Genomic DNA, 16940 nt, shown 5'->3' with positions numbered 1-16940 from the left:
CCTTCTCTGTACCTTCTCCATCGCAATTATATCTTTTTTGAGATGCGGCAACCAGAATTGTACACAGTATTCAAGGTGCGGTCTCACCATGGAGCGATACAGAGGCATTATGACATTTTCCGTTTTATTCACCATTCCCTTTCTAATAATTCCCAAAATTCTGTTTGCTTTTTTGACTGCCGCAGCACACTGAACCGACGATTTCAATGTGTTATCCATTGGATCTACTTAGCATTTGGGTACCTGCTAGGTACTTGTAGTCTGGTTTGGCCACTGTTGGAAACAGGATGCTGGGCTTGATGGACCCTTGGTCTGATCCAGCAAGGCAATTTTTTATGTTCTTATATTTTTATCTACCTGGCTAGTACCCAAACATTAAATAAATCCCATACTGCTAATGCCAGTAATAAGCAGTGGCTAAGCCAGCTTGGTTAATAGCAGTTTAGGACTTCTCTAGAAGCTATAGAATCTTTTTGAAACCCAGCCATGCTAACTGCCTGTTTTAAATGTGCTACTTGCTAACTTCATGGAGTGCCCCCTAGTCTTTGAATTATCTGAAAGAATAAATAACCTATTCACATTTATCCATTCTAGTCATCTCATGATTTTATATACTTCTATCATATCCCTGCTCAGTCATCTAGTCTCCAAGCCCTAACCTCTTCAGCCTTTCCTCATAGGGGAGCTGTTCCATCCCCTTTATCATTTTGGTTGCCCTTCTCTGCACTTTCTCCAGTGCAACTATATCTTTTTTGAGATGCAGCGACCAGAATTGCACACAGAACTCAAGGTGCGGTCTCACCATGGAGCGATACAGAGGCATTATGACATTTTCCTTTCTATTAACCATTCCCTTCCTAATAATTCCTAACATTCTGTTTGCTTTTTTGACTGCTGCAGCACACTGAGCTTATAATTTCATTGTATTGTCCACTATGATACCCAGATCTTTTTCCTGGGTGGTAGCTCCTAATATGGAACTAAACATTGTGTAATAACAGTGTGGGTTATTTTTCCCTATTTGCAACACCTTGCACTTGTCCACATTACATTTCATCTACCATATGGACGCTCAATCTTCCAGTCTTCCAAGGTCCTCCTGTAATGTATCACAGTCTGCTTATGATTTAACACTCTGAATAATTTTGTATCATCTGCAAATTTGATCACTTCACACATTGTTCCCGTTTCCAGATCATTTAAAAAGCACCGGTCCAAGTACAGATCCCTGAGGCTTCCACTAGTCACCTTTCTCCACTAAGAAAATTGACCATTTAATCCTATTCTCTGTTTCCTGTCTTTTAACCAGTTTGTAATCCACAAAAGGTCATTACCTCTTATCCCATCACTTTTTAATTTTCTTAGGAGTCTCTCACGGGGTAATTTGCCAAATGCCTGCTAAAAATCCAAATACACTACAACCCCGGTTCACCTTTATCCACATGTTTATTAACCCCTTCAAAAAATGTAGCAGATTTGTGAGGCAAGACTTCCCTTGGGTAAATCCCTGCTGGCTGTGTCCCATCAAACTATGTCTATCTATATGTTCTGTGATTTTATTCTTTATAACAGTTTCCATGATTTTTCCCGGCACTGGAGTCAGGCTCACCAGTCTATAGTTTCCCAGATCACCCCTGCAGCCCTTTTTAAATATTGGGTTTACATTAGTCACCCTCCAATCTACAGATACAATGGATGATTTTAATGTTAGGTTACAAATTACTAGTAATAGATCTGAAATTTCATTTTTTAGTTCTTTCAGAGCCCTGGGGTGAATGCCACCTGGTCCGGATGATTTGCTACTCTTCAGTTTGTCAGTGTGGCCTACTAAATCTTCTAGGTTCTCTGTGATTTGGTTCAATTCATCTGATTCATCACCATTGAAAAATGTTACCAGTCCAGGCACCTTTACAATCTCCTCATTAGTAAACAACGAAGCAAAAAAATTAATTTAGTCTTTCAGAAATGGCCTTATCATCCCTAAATTGCCCTTTAACCTTTTGATCATCTAACAGTCCAACTGATTCCCTCGCAGGCTTCCTACTTTGGATATATTTTAAAAGTTTTTATTATGAGTTTTTGCCTCTATTGCCAGTTTCTTTTCAAATTCTCTCTTAGCCTGATTTAACTTGCCAATGATTATGATTTTTCCTATTTTCTTTAGGTGGATCCTTCTTCCAATTTTCGAAGGATGTTCTTTTGGCTAATAGCCTCCTCTCACCTTGCCTTAATTGCCTAATCTAAGTGAATCTAGTGCAGACCTAAATTTAGGAAAACATTCTGTCTAAAACCTAGGTATTTGGGCTGAAAATATTCCCAAGTTTAGCAACCCCAGTGAAGCACTGAGCATTTTCTAAAATTGACCTCCCTCCCCATGACTTACTCCCAGTCTTACATACTTCCACCCTAGTCTTCCTGTGGATTTATCCCCCATTTTCCCACCATTCCATCCTAGACTTCCTGTGAATGAGGCCTCTCCTTGGACTGAGGTTAGGGATATTTCCTAAAGAGGCCTACAGTAATGTTGATTCTTACTTAGGAACTTCTTTTTATTTGATGTGTGGTTTCTCTGTCAATATAATTTTTTTTTTAAATGCATTTTGTTCAAGTTAATGTTCACGCAGCAGGAAATACTGCAGCACTCTACAGATCTTTTGAAATTCACCTTGGGAAAAAAACCCCCTTTAAAACAAGGATGGATTTGTTTTCTGCATTGGGGCTTGAGAGTTGAGGTTGGGTGATCCGGCTAAAGAAATACCTTGCTCTCACCTCATAAGTTTCCTCATCCCCTGCCACCATGCCTACTGTCTTGATAAACGGATGTCCTGGGTTATCTACTCCAGTCTGGATGCATTGATCGAGGGTCCAACCATTGGGAGTAGCCTTATCACAGAGACTGGAATAGATCGCAGGAGTCAAGTTACTGGCCATACAGTTGTTGTGTTTTCGGAGGTCGGGGTACTCTGCACTGTAGGATATAGGAAGGAAAACAAGAGCTAGAAATGCTTTCCACAATTTGCTTAGGTCACATGACAGGGGTAGAAGATCAGAGCAAGAATAGGACCTTCACATTTTCCCATGATTTTTAGCATATAGACTCTGTGTCATTGGCCCTTCATTCATTTTGTCAGGACCAAACAATTCTTTCATGAGGGGCTTGGTTCTCTGACAAGAGATGAGAAGCTGTTCTAAGATATCTGTACCTTTTTGTTGCCTCAAGGACTTCTAATCACTGAAATAAGGAAATGGTGATTGCATGAAGAATCCTACTGTCCATGAGCTTATTGGTACACAGCAACCCCTTAATCAAACATAATAAGTCCATTCTTGACAAAAAGTTAATATGTTAGGGTTGGGAGAAAATCGAAAGTTAGTCATTATTCAAAAACTTTGTGTGTCATACTACAATTCCATATTTGTTCATCTCATAAAACCATTTTGTCCAATTGAGGATTGCAGACAATAGGAAAACAATACACATGTAAGGGTCAGAAATTACATTTATAGGCAGAACTATTTGAATTTTTGAGCACTGGAATATTAGATGTGTGCTGTCATATCGTATATGCATTTATTCTAATTAAAATTGGAGTCTGACTAGAGCTGTTGGCACTAGAGCAGCACTGAGTAGAGTTTATTGAATTAAGGAATATTCTCCTCCTCTAATCTTCTTACACCCAGGCCAGGTCTCATGACCTCATTACTGGCTAAGGGGGTTATTTTCTAAGGCTATCGCACGCGAAAAAGGACTTTTCACGAGCGATAGCTTGCAGGGGGCGGGGTCGGGGCAGAGTCGGGGTGGCGAGGAGACAGACGCAGTGCTATCTTTGCTGGCAGCGATAAGGTAAGACACGTTATCGCCGCCAGTAGCATGCCCAATAGCACCACCTTTCACGGTGGCGCTATTGAGTGCGAAAGCCGGCAGCGATTACACTGCGGTGGTGTGATCGCTGCCGTCTTTCGCAGCCCCGTTCCCTCCCCCCGTTACTGCCGGGATTCACCATTCTCTGCGAGAATGGAAAATCCCAGCCTAAGTTAGCTCTTGTACTTTTTATGCAGCATGTGTGGGATATGATCTCTCAGCTGAGTCCTCCTACCTGAAAATAAAATGTCTAATATTAATATCTTGTTAATGGCCTCTCAAGCACTGGGCAGCAAAAGTATAACTTGTTTTCATAGGTCATTTTCATTTTTCTATATACAGTGAGTATAAAAAAGTATTTTAACTACAAAACTGTTTGGTTTATCTGATGCATCTGTTTAAATGTAGATACACTCAGATAACTGCAATTATTCAGGCAGGTGGATTAAGCAGGGCTATCTGAAGTGGTGATGATAACTGGTAATTTTATACTAGGCATGCTATAAACATTTAGAGGTAGATATTCAAAAGCCATTTAGAAAGTTATCCATCTAAATGGCCTAGCCATGATATTTGGTGACTTATCCAGCTAGAATTTATCTAGATATGTTGGGGGCATTCCTGTGGTGGGCGGTAGGTGTTCTGGGAAGGAGCAGAGTTAGCCAATGAACCCAACCAGCTAACTCTGGCTTTGCTATAGCAGGTCTACTTTTTAAGATAGCGGGATATATTCAGTGGCACTCCTGCGCTGCTGAATATCCTGGTTAAGTTAACCAGATAGCCATATCTGACTAACTTATCTAGTTGCTCAGCAAGTGAATATGGACTCCTTCGTTTTTTATGGTGGAGGGAGGGGGAAAAAAGGGAGGCCAGAGGTCACACAGCCATGCTCCAGAATTTGACATGTCCAATATGAGCCCAACATTATTTCATGTTAATTAATATCCTTAATTTAATGCCACCTATAGCCGCCTCCTTTAATTCTTCTCAGTCATGGCCTTGCTGTCTTAGCTCAAAGCCTCTTATTTGTTTTTATGTCATGTGTCCTGTCTGGCTGTCTTGTCTAGATTGTAAGCTCCATGTAGGGACGGTTCACATTATGTGTCCCTTTACAGTTCCATGTGGTATGTGCTATACAGATGATGATGATGATAATAATCGCACATTTTTGTTGAAAAAATAATTCACACCCTTCATTTCAATGAATAGATATTTGATAACTTATTTTCTAAGCTCAAGGTCTTCATTACTGTTATTGAGAAGTTTTGTTTTGTTTGGTTTAGAATTTTTTTTCTTTCTTCCTCACTGCTCATTAATATAAAATGATATCCCAGATTGTTTTGGGTTTTTTTTGGGTTTGTTTTTTTTAATAACAACGGCTAGGCACATTTACTCTCAGCGTGATCCTTTCTACACCCACCCAAATATGAAATGAATGTGAGCTGCACGCCGGTCTCTGAGTATGAATCTTGGGTTCGCTCACTGTCTGCAGAGTTGTACAAGATTACACGGATCAGATCTATTCCTTCCTTCCCAACACCCTAGAATTATTTTTAGAAGCTAACTCCTATATATTGGGCACGGGGAAGAGAATCCTTGAAAAAACAAAGCCCTATTTTTTTTCCACTAATTAAGTCTATTTAAAGGAAGACGAGGGGGAGCCTGCGTGAGAACTGTCGATTTAAGCAGGGTGGAGATTTGCCCTGCTGGATGTTTGAAAACGAGGCCTGTTTCACCAGGGGTTCTCCTCCATTCCATGTCTATTGGGAAGAAACCTTGATGAAACAGGCCCAAGAACATTATTAACAAATAAGTCGATTGCAAGAAATTCCTCATCGGCCATGCAGCTTCCCTGAGATCTCATGCCACTGAAATGTCATTATTTAGGTGATTTGTTGTGGTTTTTGTACAGGGGTTTTCTCATTTAGGTTTATTATGAATGAAGGGTCCTGAATCGATTCCTTTCCTGAAGGCACTATATGTCTTTCCATCTGCATCTGTTTATGCATTCCACTAATCAAATCTCCTTCTACGAAGTAATTTTGCAGGCTATATCCTCTGCTAAATGGTCCAGTCTCATCTGCATTACTGCCATTCTAATCCAGATTAACGGGTTATTTTCGTTAACCGGGAGAGTCCATTTTCGATTGTCCCATAAAATTGTTTTAAGTGATTTATGATCCCGAGCACCCAAATAGACAAAAGGTAACTCGGACCTCCATAGCAAATGTAAATTAAAAAAAAAAAACAACAGACAAGGAGAAATGAAATCCTGATTTAATATTGTGTGTGTTAATAAATACCCAGTAAGACAAGCAGCAGTAGTGAAGCTTGTGTTGCGATCCCCCCTGCTGCTGCGCTGCAGGAGGTCTCTTACCTTCCTCTGGAGGCCGCTCTGAAGCCAGGGCCTCGCCTGCGCATCATCCAGGACTTGCTCCAGGGCCTGAGAGGCCTAGCTGCTCCTGAGGCATGCCTGTGGCTTGCAAGCCTCAGCGTTTGGACTTCCTGTTACCAGCCACGCCCGTTTCCCTAGGGGCTGGCCCGCAGCTCTCTACCCTAGTTATAGGACCAGCGGTGGGCGGTCCTGGCAAGCTCCTCCCAGGGAGTTGCCTTCTACCTCCAGTACTTAAGGACTGTCTGTTCACTTGCACCGGGCCTTCGGATTGTGCATTACAGTTGTCTGTAACCTTGCCGATCCAGGTCCTCCATGTTTCCTGATGTCTGATCCTGAAGCTGCCTGATCCTGATCCAGTTCTGCTTGTTCTGTCCTACGTCCTGTCTGGCTCCTGAGCCTTCTGGCCTGTTGGGCCCTGGAGTGGCCAACAGGAGGGATTCGTCCCCCGGGCTCTGGAGCTTCCCTGCCTGCCAGCCGTAAGGACTTCGGATGTGAGTATCCCAGTATCGGAGTTCCTGTTCGCCTGGAGTTTCCCTGCACCCTCCTTCTCAGCGTGGTCCGCGACCAGCCTTCCTGGGCTGTGTAGGGCGCGTCTGGGACAGGGTGGTCCGCGACTCAGTCCCACGGGTGGGCTGAGTAGGGCGCCCTGATGGACAGTGCCATGTTCCCGTCCAGCCTTGTCTACAGTGTCTGCTTCAGCCCTTGCCTGGATGTCTTCCTCTGCCAGCCGAGGGGGCTTCGGATGTGAGTATCCCAGCATCGGAGTTCCCGCTCGCCTGGACCTTTCCTGTGTCTCGCTTCAGCCCTTGTCCTGATGTCTCCGTCTTGCCTCAGCCTGCTTCTGCCCCGTCTGATGTCTTCTGTTTAAGGACTCTGTCTGCCCTCGCCTCTGTCCGGCCTGCTGCCCATTGCCGTTCCCTGCGGCAGGTCCGAAAGGGCCGGGAACAGTCGGAGGACCGTTCATTAGTCAACTTCCCCGTGTTGGCTACCATGGGCATGCAGGTCCGGCTGAGGGTCGGACTCCCTGCTTCTGTTCCTGCCTGCCTGGCTCACCATGCCTGCTCGGCTCACCTCCCACGGTGTGGCTTGGGGCTCCTCCTTGAGTCCTGCCGTGGCCCAAGGGCTCACCACCACCCGCTTACGACGACCGCGCCCGCGCGCGCTCGTAACAGCTTGTACAAGAAAAGGATGACCTGCTGTGAGGAATTATTCAGGGATGTTTCAGCGTGCACTGTGCTGATGGTTGCAGAGCTGCTTTCTGCCTTAATGAAGTAAGGGCCCTATTAATCATAATCAGCTAGCAGGTCTTGCCACTTCTAATCTGGTTTGCTGTACTCTACCGTTCTGTTTGGGGGGGAAAACGCAAGATGAATGGATCGCTGTATGATGAGGAACTATATTAAACAGTCCAAAGCCAAGGAATATCCTTAGTATGGAGGAATCCCCCTCTCCTCCACACCTCCTCTCTCTTCTCTCCACCCCTTTCTTCCAACGGAAGAGATGCTAGCACAGGGAGGTATTGTTCAGCATAGCAGACTGTGGCATGCTTAAGTTGTTGTTTTGGTTTGGGTTTTTTTTTTTTTTTTTTTAAGATGGGCAGACATAGTAACATACAGGAGTGGCGGGGGGGGATTCAGAAGGAAATTATAGAAAGAAAAAAAAAATAAAAAGCGAACCAAGAAAATCATATTATTTTTATCTTGTAGTTTTATGCACAGCAATTTAAATATACGCTCCATGCCATGTGATTCATTTGCTATGGATAAAAATAAACTGAGAACCTAACAAATACCATGCAAGGCTTTCAGCCTTCAGAGTGTTATATCTGTACTTCTATCAGTGCTGCAATGGAGATCTCCAGTGCAGTCTGCCCTGACGTCTCCGTTCCTCTCTGCCCTTGGCTGTCGCTTTTTTTCAAATGCTGCATTATCCCCTGCTTCAGGACCACTCTGAGCAATTTCTTAAATAAACGAGTGCCCTTCCACCACCTAGAAAAGGGGGAGGGGTGTGTACATTAATTGCCCCTCCCCCGGGAATGATAGCACTTGCGGTTACTGCAGTGCAGTCCTGCCTCGCAGCATATTAGGGAGGTAATGTATTTAAATAGGGCGTTAAAAATCATTAACAGACTAATGACGTTTGTTGGTAAATGCGTTTTTAGAATAAAATAGGGCAGGTGCGAAAGCCCAGTCAGTGAATGTGCTGGGCCGGATGAATGTACAATAAACTCTCGAGAAATTTCAGGAGGGGGGTCTGTTCTCACCATGTACGTCCATTTTTTGCTAATTAGATCTTGATGCTGCCTGATTCTGAGTAAATAAATGCCATGGAAGTATCCCATTTACCTGGGTGGGTAGAGTCTTCTCCTTCTTTCTGTGTCGGCACGGATTTTGTCCTTGGTCAGCAGGTATCCCGTGGCTGCCGTCCCAACTCCTACCATGGCCAAGAGTCCGGTGGATTTCCTGGTGAAGAGGACCCTGGAAAAGGTGCTGGCCATCTTCGCTGGGAATCAGGATCCAAAATAAAAAATGCCCGAAGGCGTAAAAGGGAGACAGAGGGAGGGTGGAAAATCCAGGGGATCTGCAACGACACCAAAGAGAAGACAGGCAGAGTTGGAGGCTGTGTGTGTGTGAGGGAGGGGAAAAAACATCAGCGACTGAAAGGGAGGACGTGATGCGAATAGAAAACTACTCTACAAACAGAGGAGAGATTACAACGCCACGCAATAAGGTCAACTCCGCATTAGCAAGTAACCAGCCCCCCTTGTCCCTCCAGTGAGGTCCGAAAGCACTAAGCATCCCCCCCTTCTCGCTCTCTCCGAGCTGATGACAGGACAAAGAATAGCACTTTATCTATTTTCCCCAAACAGATTAGATTAAGGTGCAGAGAGGCTGCTTTTCTCCTAAAAATACTCCAGACATTCACATTGCAGTGTAGACGGAGAACAGCGTGGATTTAGACGGTTTACCACCTCTAGCATCATCACCTTAGTTATAGCCTTCGTTCTCTATTTGTATCTTGTGTGTATGTGTTGGGGGGGGGGGGGGGTCACATTTATTTTTTCCTAAATACAATATAATATAAAATACAGGGTAAATCCAGTACAGTAGTCTGTGCTGCTCTTACTGACAGCGCAATCCCATTTTTTTTCCTCTCCAGTGGGGCTTGGTGCTTTATTTACCTGTGTAATCCTGGCTGTGGGATGAGCCTGAACTAGGAAAGCGGAGATAAACTGAGCCTGGACCCCAGGACCCAAAGCCATAAGAGAAGGGGAGAGAGGAAGATGAGGGAAGGGGACAGAGTTAGTGCAAGAAGACGGAAGAGCAGAAGACCAAGGACCAAGATGAAGCACAGTTCGACTCTCCCTTGGAGACCCGGAAATACAGGTAAAAGCAGTGACAGCTCTTTCAAAGGGGGCTGAGATGTACCATCCAAGTGAATAGTTAGGAAATAAAGTATTTTATAGCAACCGAGATCAGTTAGGGTAGAGAATAAGGACAGGATCGGATGCAGGATTACTGTATGGGACTGATAAGGGTAAATGTGAAATCTCAGCAACAGGAGGAAAAGGTCAGCAGTAATGGAGACAGAGGCAGAAGTGGAATGGGACAAGACAAGGGCACACAGAGGAGCAAGAACGGACAAGAGAAAAAGGAATTGAAGGGATTAAGGGAGGAAGGAAGAAGAACAACGTGCAGGGGGGGGGGGGGGGGGGGGAAACAACTCTCCGGTCTTTTAGTTACTTCAAAATAGGAGGCCAGGGGTCGGCCAGTTACTCATTTTGCGTTTCAGCACCTCCCTTCCTGGACAGCGACCGCTGACAGCCTGGAGCGCGGGGACTACCGGGGCCTGAGAAGTCCAGGAAGTCAGGAATCGAGGCTGCAAGTTTTGTTACTTTCACTTAGTACATTCACATTCATTATTATGGATTGAACACTAAAGGTAGCTAGCTATATGCTAATTTAACTGTCTAATAATTGCTTGATTTATGGTCAAAATGCAGTAATTATCTGAAAATACTTAGCTATGGCAGATAACTCTAAATTATTTTTGTTTTAGATAGAAGCCCGTTTTTAAACTAGAAACATTTTGGGCTCTAACTTATCAAAAAGTGTTAACACTAATGCAGGCATTAACACACGTTAGACCTATATTACTTAACACATAGATGCCTAACGTGCATTAAATTGATGCAAATGTGCTTTCCTTAATGGTAAGGTGCTTTTGTAAACATTCACATAGACTAACCTGTTAAAAAAATGTAAACAAATGGATGAAAAGCAACAATATGCAAACCAGTGCATTAACTGATGCATCTGCAGTAATGCCGGCATTAACTGCAAAATCTTAACTCATCTTGAGTTCGGGCCTGGATAGGGGGAGTAATTAAATATAAATCCAAATGAACTACACTGAGGGGTAGTTAGGTGTTTGTCTTAACAGATTCGTAAGTTAACGCAAAATGCCACTTTCATAAGTCCACACCTCACTAAAAAATTTTTTGCTCTTTAGTAAATTTTGTGCTATAAGTTCTGCTAATGCATGTATTAAAATAATGCATTAATGTGTGATTTGAACATGCTTTAATAAATAGATCTCTTTCCTCTCATCTATACATCCTAGTTCCAATTGCTTCATGTGACAGCAGGTTCCAAAACTTGAACAAACTTAATACTGATTGGTTAAATCAGGGTCTATTAATTTCCAGAAATAAGATCAACTATGAATTGTTTGCATGCTAATCACACCATTAAATAAACTTTCTTTAATCAGAAAATATGGACAGTTGCAACAGCCAATCAACATTCAACAGCCAGCCTAAGCCAGGCTTATACTCAGCCATTAACATTAGCAAAAAAAAAAATCCCTTTTGGGACCGCCCGGAATGCAGGAGCCCACCAATGTTCCCAAACTATGTGGAAGAATGCATGCACAATTTCTTTTTGGCAAATTTTATAAGCCAAGTTCAAATTTGTGCACTACGAGCCGGTATAATGCAAATAATATCACAATTTCTTGTGCTATATTTTGCTGTGTGCACAGGGTTCACGACCTGTGTGTGCACGCGCATGTACACGCAGCTTAGAGGGAAAGTGGGGGCCACTTTTTCCCAAGTTCCTCTTTTCTCACACCAGCAGTCCAATTGCCCTATGATGCTAGGGTTCTTTCCAGGAGGGAGCAGGTTTCAACAGTCTGGCGCCCTAGGCTCCAGGGCTTGGCTTTCCCGGCTGTGCTCACTCTTATGATGCTCTTGTTTTAGGACACCTCCGACTCTTAAAGAAGATGCTGGACACTCTGGCGGGGGTTCCAGAAATACATTTACTGAAACCAAAAATACTTCATGTCCACTTAGCAACAACATTTCTCTGGTTGATCTTCTCACAAAACATTAAACAGTCCAAAAGTGTCTCTTTTTTTCTCAGTTCTATCAGCTGCATCAGTGTCCCTTACATGGCAAGCACTAGGCAATACCTTTACCCTTTAGTGGTAGAGTGTGGGCTCTTATGGGCCGATACAGTACAGTGCGCTCCGAAGGAGTGCACTGTTAACCCGCGATTGGACATGCGTTTTCGATGCGCTAGTGTTACCCCTTATTCAGTAAGGTTTCGAAAAAACGTGTTCAACCCCCCAGAACCTAATAGCGCCCGCAACATGCAAATGCATGTTGATGGCCCTATTAGTTATTCCCGCGCGATTCAGAAAGAAAAATGTGCAGCCAAGCCGCACATTTTACTTTCAGAAATTAGCGCCTACCCAAAGGTAGTCGCTAATTTCTTCGGGCACCGGGAAAGTGCACAGAAAAGCAGTAAAAACTGCTTTTCTGTGCACCCTTCGACTTAATATCATGGCGATATTAAGTCGGAGGTCCCGAAAGTTACCAAAAGTAAAAAAAAAAATAAAAAATTTGAAGTCGGCCTGCGGCTTGTGGGTCGAAAACCGGACGCTCAATTTTGCCGGTGTCCGGTTTTCGAACCCGTGGCTGTCAGCGGGCTCGAGAACCGACACCGGCAAAATTGAGCGTCGGCTGTCAAACCCGCTGACAGCCGCTGCTCTGGTCCAAAAAGAGGCGCTAGGGACGCGCTAGTGTCCCTAGCGCCTCTTTTTACCTATTTTTTACCGGCGGGCCTAATTTGCATACTGAATCGCGTGCACAGGATAGCGGGTGTTCGCCCGCTGTCCCGCAGATTTTACTGTATCGGCCCGTTAGTGAGGCCAGGGATCTCCTTTTCTCTCTCGCTCTCTCTCTTAACACTGGATCCCTAGTGATAGAAAGTACCATAAAATTGCAAAAACCAGGGACTGGAGGCAAAAACAAAATCCCTTCCAAAGCCACAGGAATAAAAATTTCTCAAAACTCAGAACTGTCCACTGATTCTTCTTCTCTGCCAGGTCACTACTGCCCCTCCTTAGTCAGACAGAAGGAATCACAGCACCTTACCCTGACCTCCCCCAGGATGATAATCCAGTTTAGTGGCTTGTTATATTACATGCAAAAGGGCTTCAGGAGGTCTATCAAACTGCTGTAGGATTATAATTTTTCAAAACTGCTGCCTGTCACAGTCATTTAAAGTTAAATATTAAAAATATCCATGTTCCTAGGCCTTTCAAAGTAGCTGCTGGTCGCATGGGCCAATGTGACAGCAGCCACATTTTTCAAAATGGATGCCATCACCTGACCTTTGGTGTCAGATGCTGGGGCCAATAGGATGGAACTTCCCGAGCTTCACTGCACACATGTGGCTTCAGTTTTAAATGATCAGTCTCTTTATATACTCATTGTTAATCTATTCACCTCTATTCAAGCTCTTGAGGTCTGGAGCCCCATTAAAATTACAGGATAGCAAACAAAATAAAACCTTTTCGCTTTGGCCTCCTTGCTGGTAATCTAAATAAGCGAATCAAACTTTGAATGAGTTATCTCGGATAGATTTGTGTGCATAGAGTAATAACTTGTATTCTTAATAACAACACTGTGCAGAAGGCCATCAATAGCCCTGACCAGCTGTAAAAGATGAAACAGAAATGTTAGATTCATTTAAATAAGCCACATGACTACAACATCGGCCACAGAGCAAGGCTAGGGTCAGAAGGCCCGAGGGCCACAAGCTAAGGCAAAGCAAGGAAAAGGTCAGAAGGCCCGAAGGCCACAAGGTAAGGCAAGGCTGCGGTCAGAAGGCCCGAAGGCCAAAAGGCAAGACAAGACAAGCCTGAGGTGAGAAGGCCTGGAGGCCAAGAGGCAAGACAAGGCAAAGCTGAGGTCAGAAAGTCCAGAGGCCATGAGGATAGGCCTGGATAGGCTGCAAGGCAAAGGTGGCTAAGGCAGGCAGTCAAGGGAGACTCGATGCAGATGTCTTGGGACTGACAAGACAGGGTTAAATAGTGGTGGAGTCTGGGTGTGGTGCAGGCAGGAGGGAGGAGCTTGGCCAGCCTGGAGGATATGTTCTTCAGGGTCCCCCTAGTGGAAGGGAGGCTGCATAGCAACTGAAACCATAACACATTCTAATTACCAAGCAGGTTGATGGACTACATATATCTGTGTTCTGTAAATCGACTGAGCAGCGAGGCTGGAGCAAGGCTTGGGCAGTCTGGCAATTCTGGAGCAAGGCCTGGACAGCTTGGCACAGCTGAAGCAAGACTTGGACATGTTGGTAAGGCTGGTGAAAGCCTTGAACTGGAACAGAGCGTAGGCAAGGCTGAAACCACGGCTTGGACTGGAACAGAATGCAGGTAAAACTGGAACCGAGGCTTAGACAAAAACAGCGTGCAGGTGAGGCTGGAACTGAGGCTTGGACAGGAACAGCGTTCAAGTAAGACTGAAACTGAGGCTTGGACAGGAACAGTGTGCAGGTAAGCCTGGGACTGACTAAGGCAAGACAGGACAGGTGAGACAAGGACAACAAAGGACATGGAACATAAAGCCTGAAGGCAGAGAGACAGGCCCTGTGGGAAGAAGATCTCAGCCGATTAAAATTAGGATTCATGAACATCAAAGCCAGCATAAAGGAAAATGCATGTACAGTCAAACATTTCTTGACACTTCATCATAAATTCGAGGACCTGGTTTGGTCAGTTATTGAGCCCATAATTATATTCAGTTGAGGAGGGGATATATCAGAGTAGCATAATTTTAAGGAACTGCAATGCATATTTCGATTGGCTACCATCTCTCCAAAAGGGCAGAATGAAGACATTGATTGGTTCACTCTAGTTTGAGTCCTGTTGATTGGCTCATGACTCTTTTCTTCTTTTCCTTTGGTCATTTTTGTTTTGAAGATCTGATTGGTCCTTTAGTATTCTAATACTGTAAAGTTTGATAACGCAATTGTTTACCATCAGCACGAATATGGATAAGAAGCTGCAGAGCACTATGTCATGTTTTGTTTTCTAATTTGGAGAAATTTCTTTGTAAGTAGCTCATTTTTTGCTGCTTTTTCTTATGTTTCAATGAGAGATTAACCCCTGCTTTCTTTATAACATCTATAGTGATTCTCCCGACAAATCTAAACAAGAACCAAAACACGTCAGCGAGTCGGGTTCGTTCATTTTATACACATTTGATGTGATGAGAAAGTATTTGGATTCATACTTATTGAACATATGCTAGAGAAGATTTGTGGCATATTTTTGGACAAGAACTTTGATATTTTCAGGACAAGAAATTCTGACAAGATAAGTACCATGCTCTTTTACTGCTTATATTTCACTTACTTCACTTATCTCTGTTATGGAGTCTCAATTTAGTGGACCCTTGGGCCGACCTGCAGGAGACTGGGATAGGTGTTCAATGTCTCTAGTATGTGGCAGGCTGGGAGGCAGATGTTCAGGCAGGACGTAGATGCTCTTCACCCTGGAAGCTGGTGCTCCCCTGGGAGAAGCCCGTAGGAGCCCAGCCGCTGGGACTTAGGTGAGTTGATGATCAGGACTGAGAACTGGAACCAGACTAGATCAGTAGACAGGTACTGGAACAGGGCTCGGGTACTGGAACCAGGCAGGAACTGTAGCAGGACTTGGGTACTGGAACCAGGCAGGCGGGAACTGTAGCAAGACTCGGGTACTGGAACCAGGCAGGTACTGTAGCAGGCAAGCAGGAACGGAGTGAGTACCAAGGCAACTCACTCCGGGGCACAAAGCAACAGGGAACCAGGAGGTAAACCTGTTGCAAGGCAAAGACTGAGTGTCCGCGGCCGGCTTATCAAGGCCGCGGCGTCTGACGTCAGGAACTGGGCGGAGTCACCACTGGCTGGAAACGGCCTAGAAAAGCGCCCAAGTGGCACGCGCGCGGGCCTAGAAGCAGGGCATCCATGGGAGGCTTCCCGGTGGCGCGGCCCCCGGGGGGACGCCACCAAACAGGCCGCAAACCAGGCCTCCAGAAGCGGGAACAGGTCCAGGAGCCTGGAGGTAAGGGTCTGGTCGCGGCGCTCGTGGCCAGCACCGTAACAATCAGTGCACAATTTAAAAGAGAGCACATTTAAAAAAAAACAGTTAAAAATGAGACCTATGATTATATATATGCTGAGCATTTCTAAATGCTTTGCGTTCTAAAAAATTGTGTATGAAACAGCATTAAGCGAACGCTTTAAGCTCAAAGTAATGAGGATCTCATTTACCAGCGTTATGTACAATATTAATTTACCTTGGTTCCATTAAAGAAAAGCACAAATCTTCACAGACACAAGCTAACACATTACCGAGAAGGGCAGGGTGGCACGCTCTTGTCGGAGAACGTTTTTTCCAGGAGAGACCACAGCATCAATAACCCTTATGAGCAAAATACTAACAGGAAATTTCAAAAAGAAATTCTAAATTAAAATGACCAAACATTTTGAAACAAACGCAAAAGGACTTAATAGGAACAGGTTTTGTCACCCACTACCAGACATGGTCCAATAGCTGCAAATTCTTCTGTTTGTTAGTCCGATACAAAGGCATCACCACCTCCTCCCCCAACATATTTCTTAACGTGTATTTCTATGGCATGGATTTTCTGTTTAGCCAGAAAATTTCAAAATTTAGCCAGTTAAACCTCCAATGTTAAAAATGGCATTTCGTGAGTTATTGCACACTTAGCAATAGTTACTCAATAAAGAAACTAATAGAGTTCAACACATCAGCTTGATTTCTACTCTGCAAGATTTGGAGAAGGGCAAAACATTATGCAGTGGATTAAATCTTCATAAACCAGAGTCAAATGTTCCCCAATTTAGGCTGTTTTTGAAGCACTGGAGAAAACGTCATGGGCCAACCTCTCTTGCTTGTCAGCCATTCAAGTGACTCAGAAATTTTGTATAGTTGAGGCCATGGTAACTATTTTTTTTTTATTTTCACAGCACTGGCTGGAACTCAGAACAAAGTCCAAAAACCATATCAGCCAGGGGACAAGTCATTGGACACACACCTAGAAAACTAACATTCTTTCGTTCAGAAGCCAAAGGAGAAAAAAAAGATCATGCTACACAAGCACTCGTACAGCCAGCCTGCTGTTTCACTGAGGGTAGGAATCTGATGTTGAGCTCACTGGCAGTGCCCGCTGGTCAGCCGGTGGGTGAAGAAGGGTTTTGTTGCGCATTTTTCAGTAGAGATTTCAACCACTATCAATAGAGGGGACCATGAGACTGCACTCTTTATATCTAGGGTGTGTCATTGTTCTGAGGAAATACTGCTTGCTGACAAGTCATAGTTAAT

At 44.2% G+C, this 16940-nt stretch overlaps 1 protein-coding gene across 2 annotated transcripts in view; it reads right to left on the bottom strand.

Annotated features, from left to right (window-relative positions):
• CKMT1A (creatine kinase, mitochondrial 1A) overlaps positions 1 to 16940 on the bottom strand; it is a 40153-nt gene that overhangs the window by 14240 nt on the left and 8973 nt on the right. For both annotated transcript variants that reach the window (XM_029575405.1, XM_029575406.1), the window contains exons 2-3: positions 8603 to 8837; positions 2770 to 2968 (exon numbers count right to left, since the gene is read on the bottom strand). In XM_029575405.1, coding sequence (XP_029431265.1) covers positions 2770 to 2968; positions 8603 to 8754 — 351 coding nt within the window. In that variant the 5' untranslated portion in view covers positions 8755 to 8837. The remainder of the gene's footprint in view (positions 1 to 2769; positions 2969 to 8602; positions 8838 to 16940) is intronic.

Source organism: Rhinatrema bivittatum, chromosome 13, assembly GCF_901001135.1.
Source record: "Rhinatrema bivittatum chromosome 13, aRhiBiv1.1, whole genome shotgun sequence".
NCBI classification, from domain to species: Eukaryota; Metazoa; Chordata; class Amphibia; order Gymnophiona; family Rhinatrematidae; genus Rhinatrema; species Rhinatrema bivittatum.
Note: the sequence above shows the minus strand (reverse complement) of the source record. Positions and strands in the feature narration are given on the sequence as shown.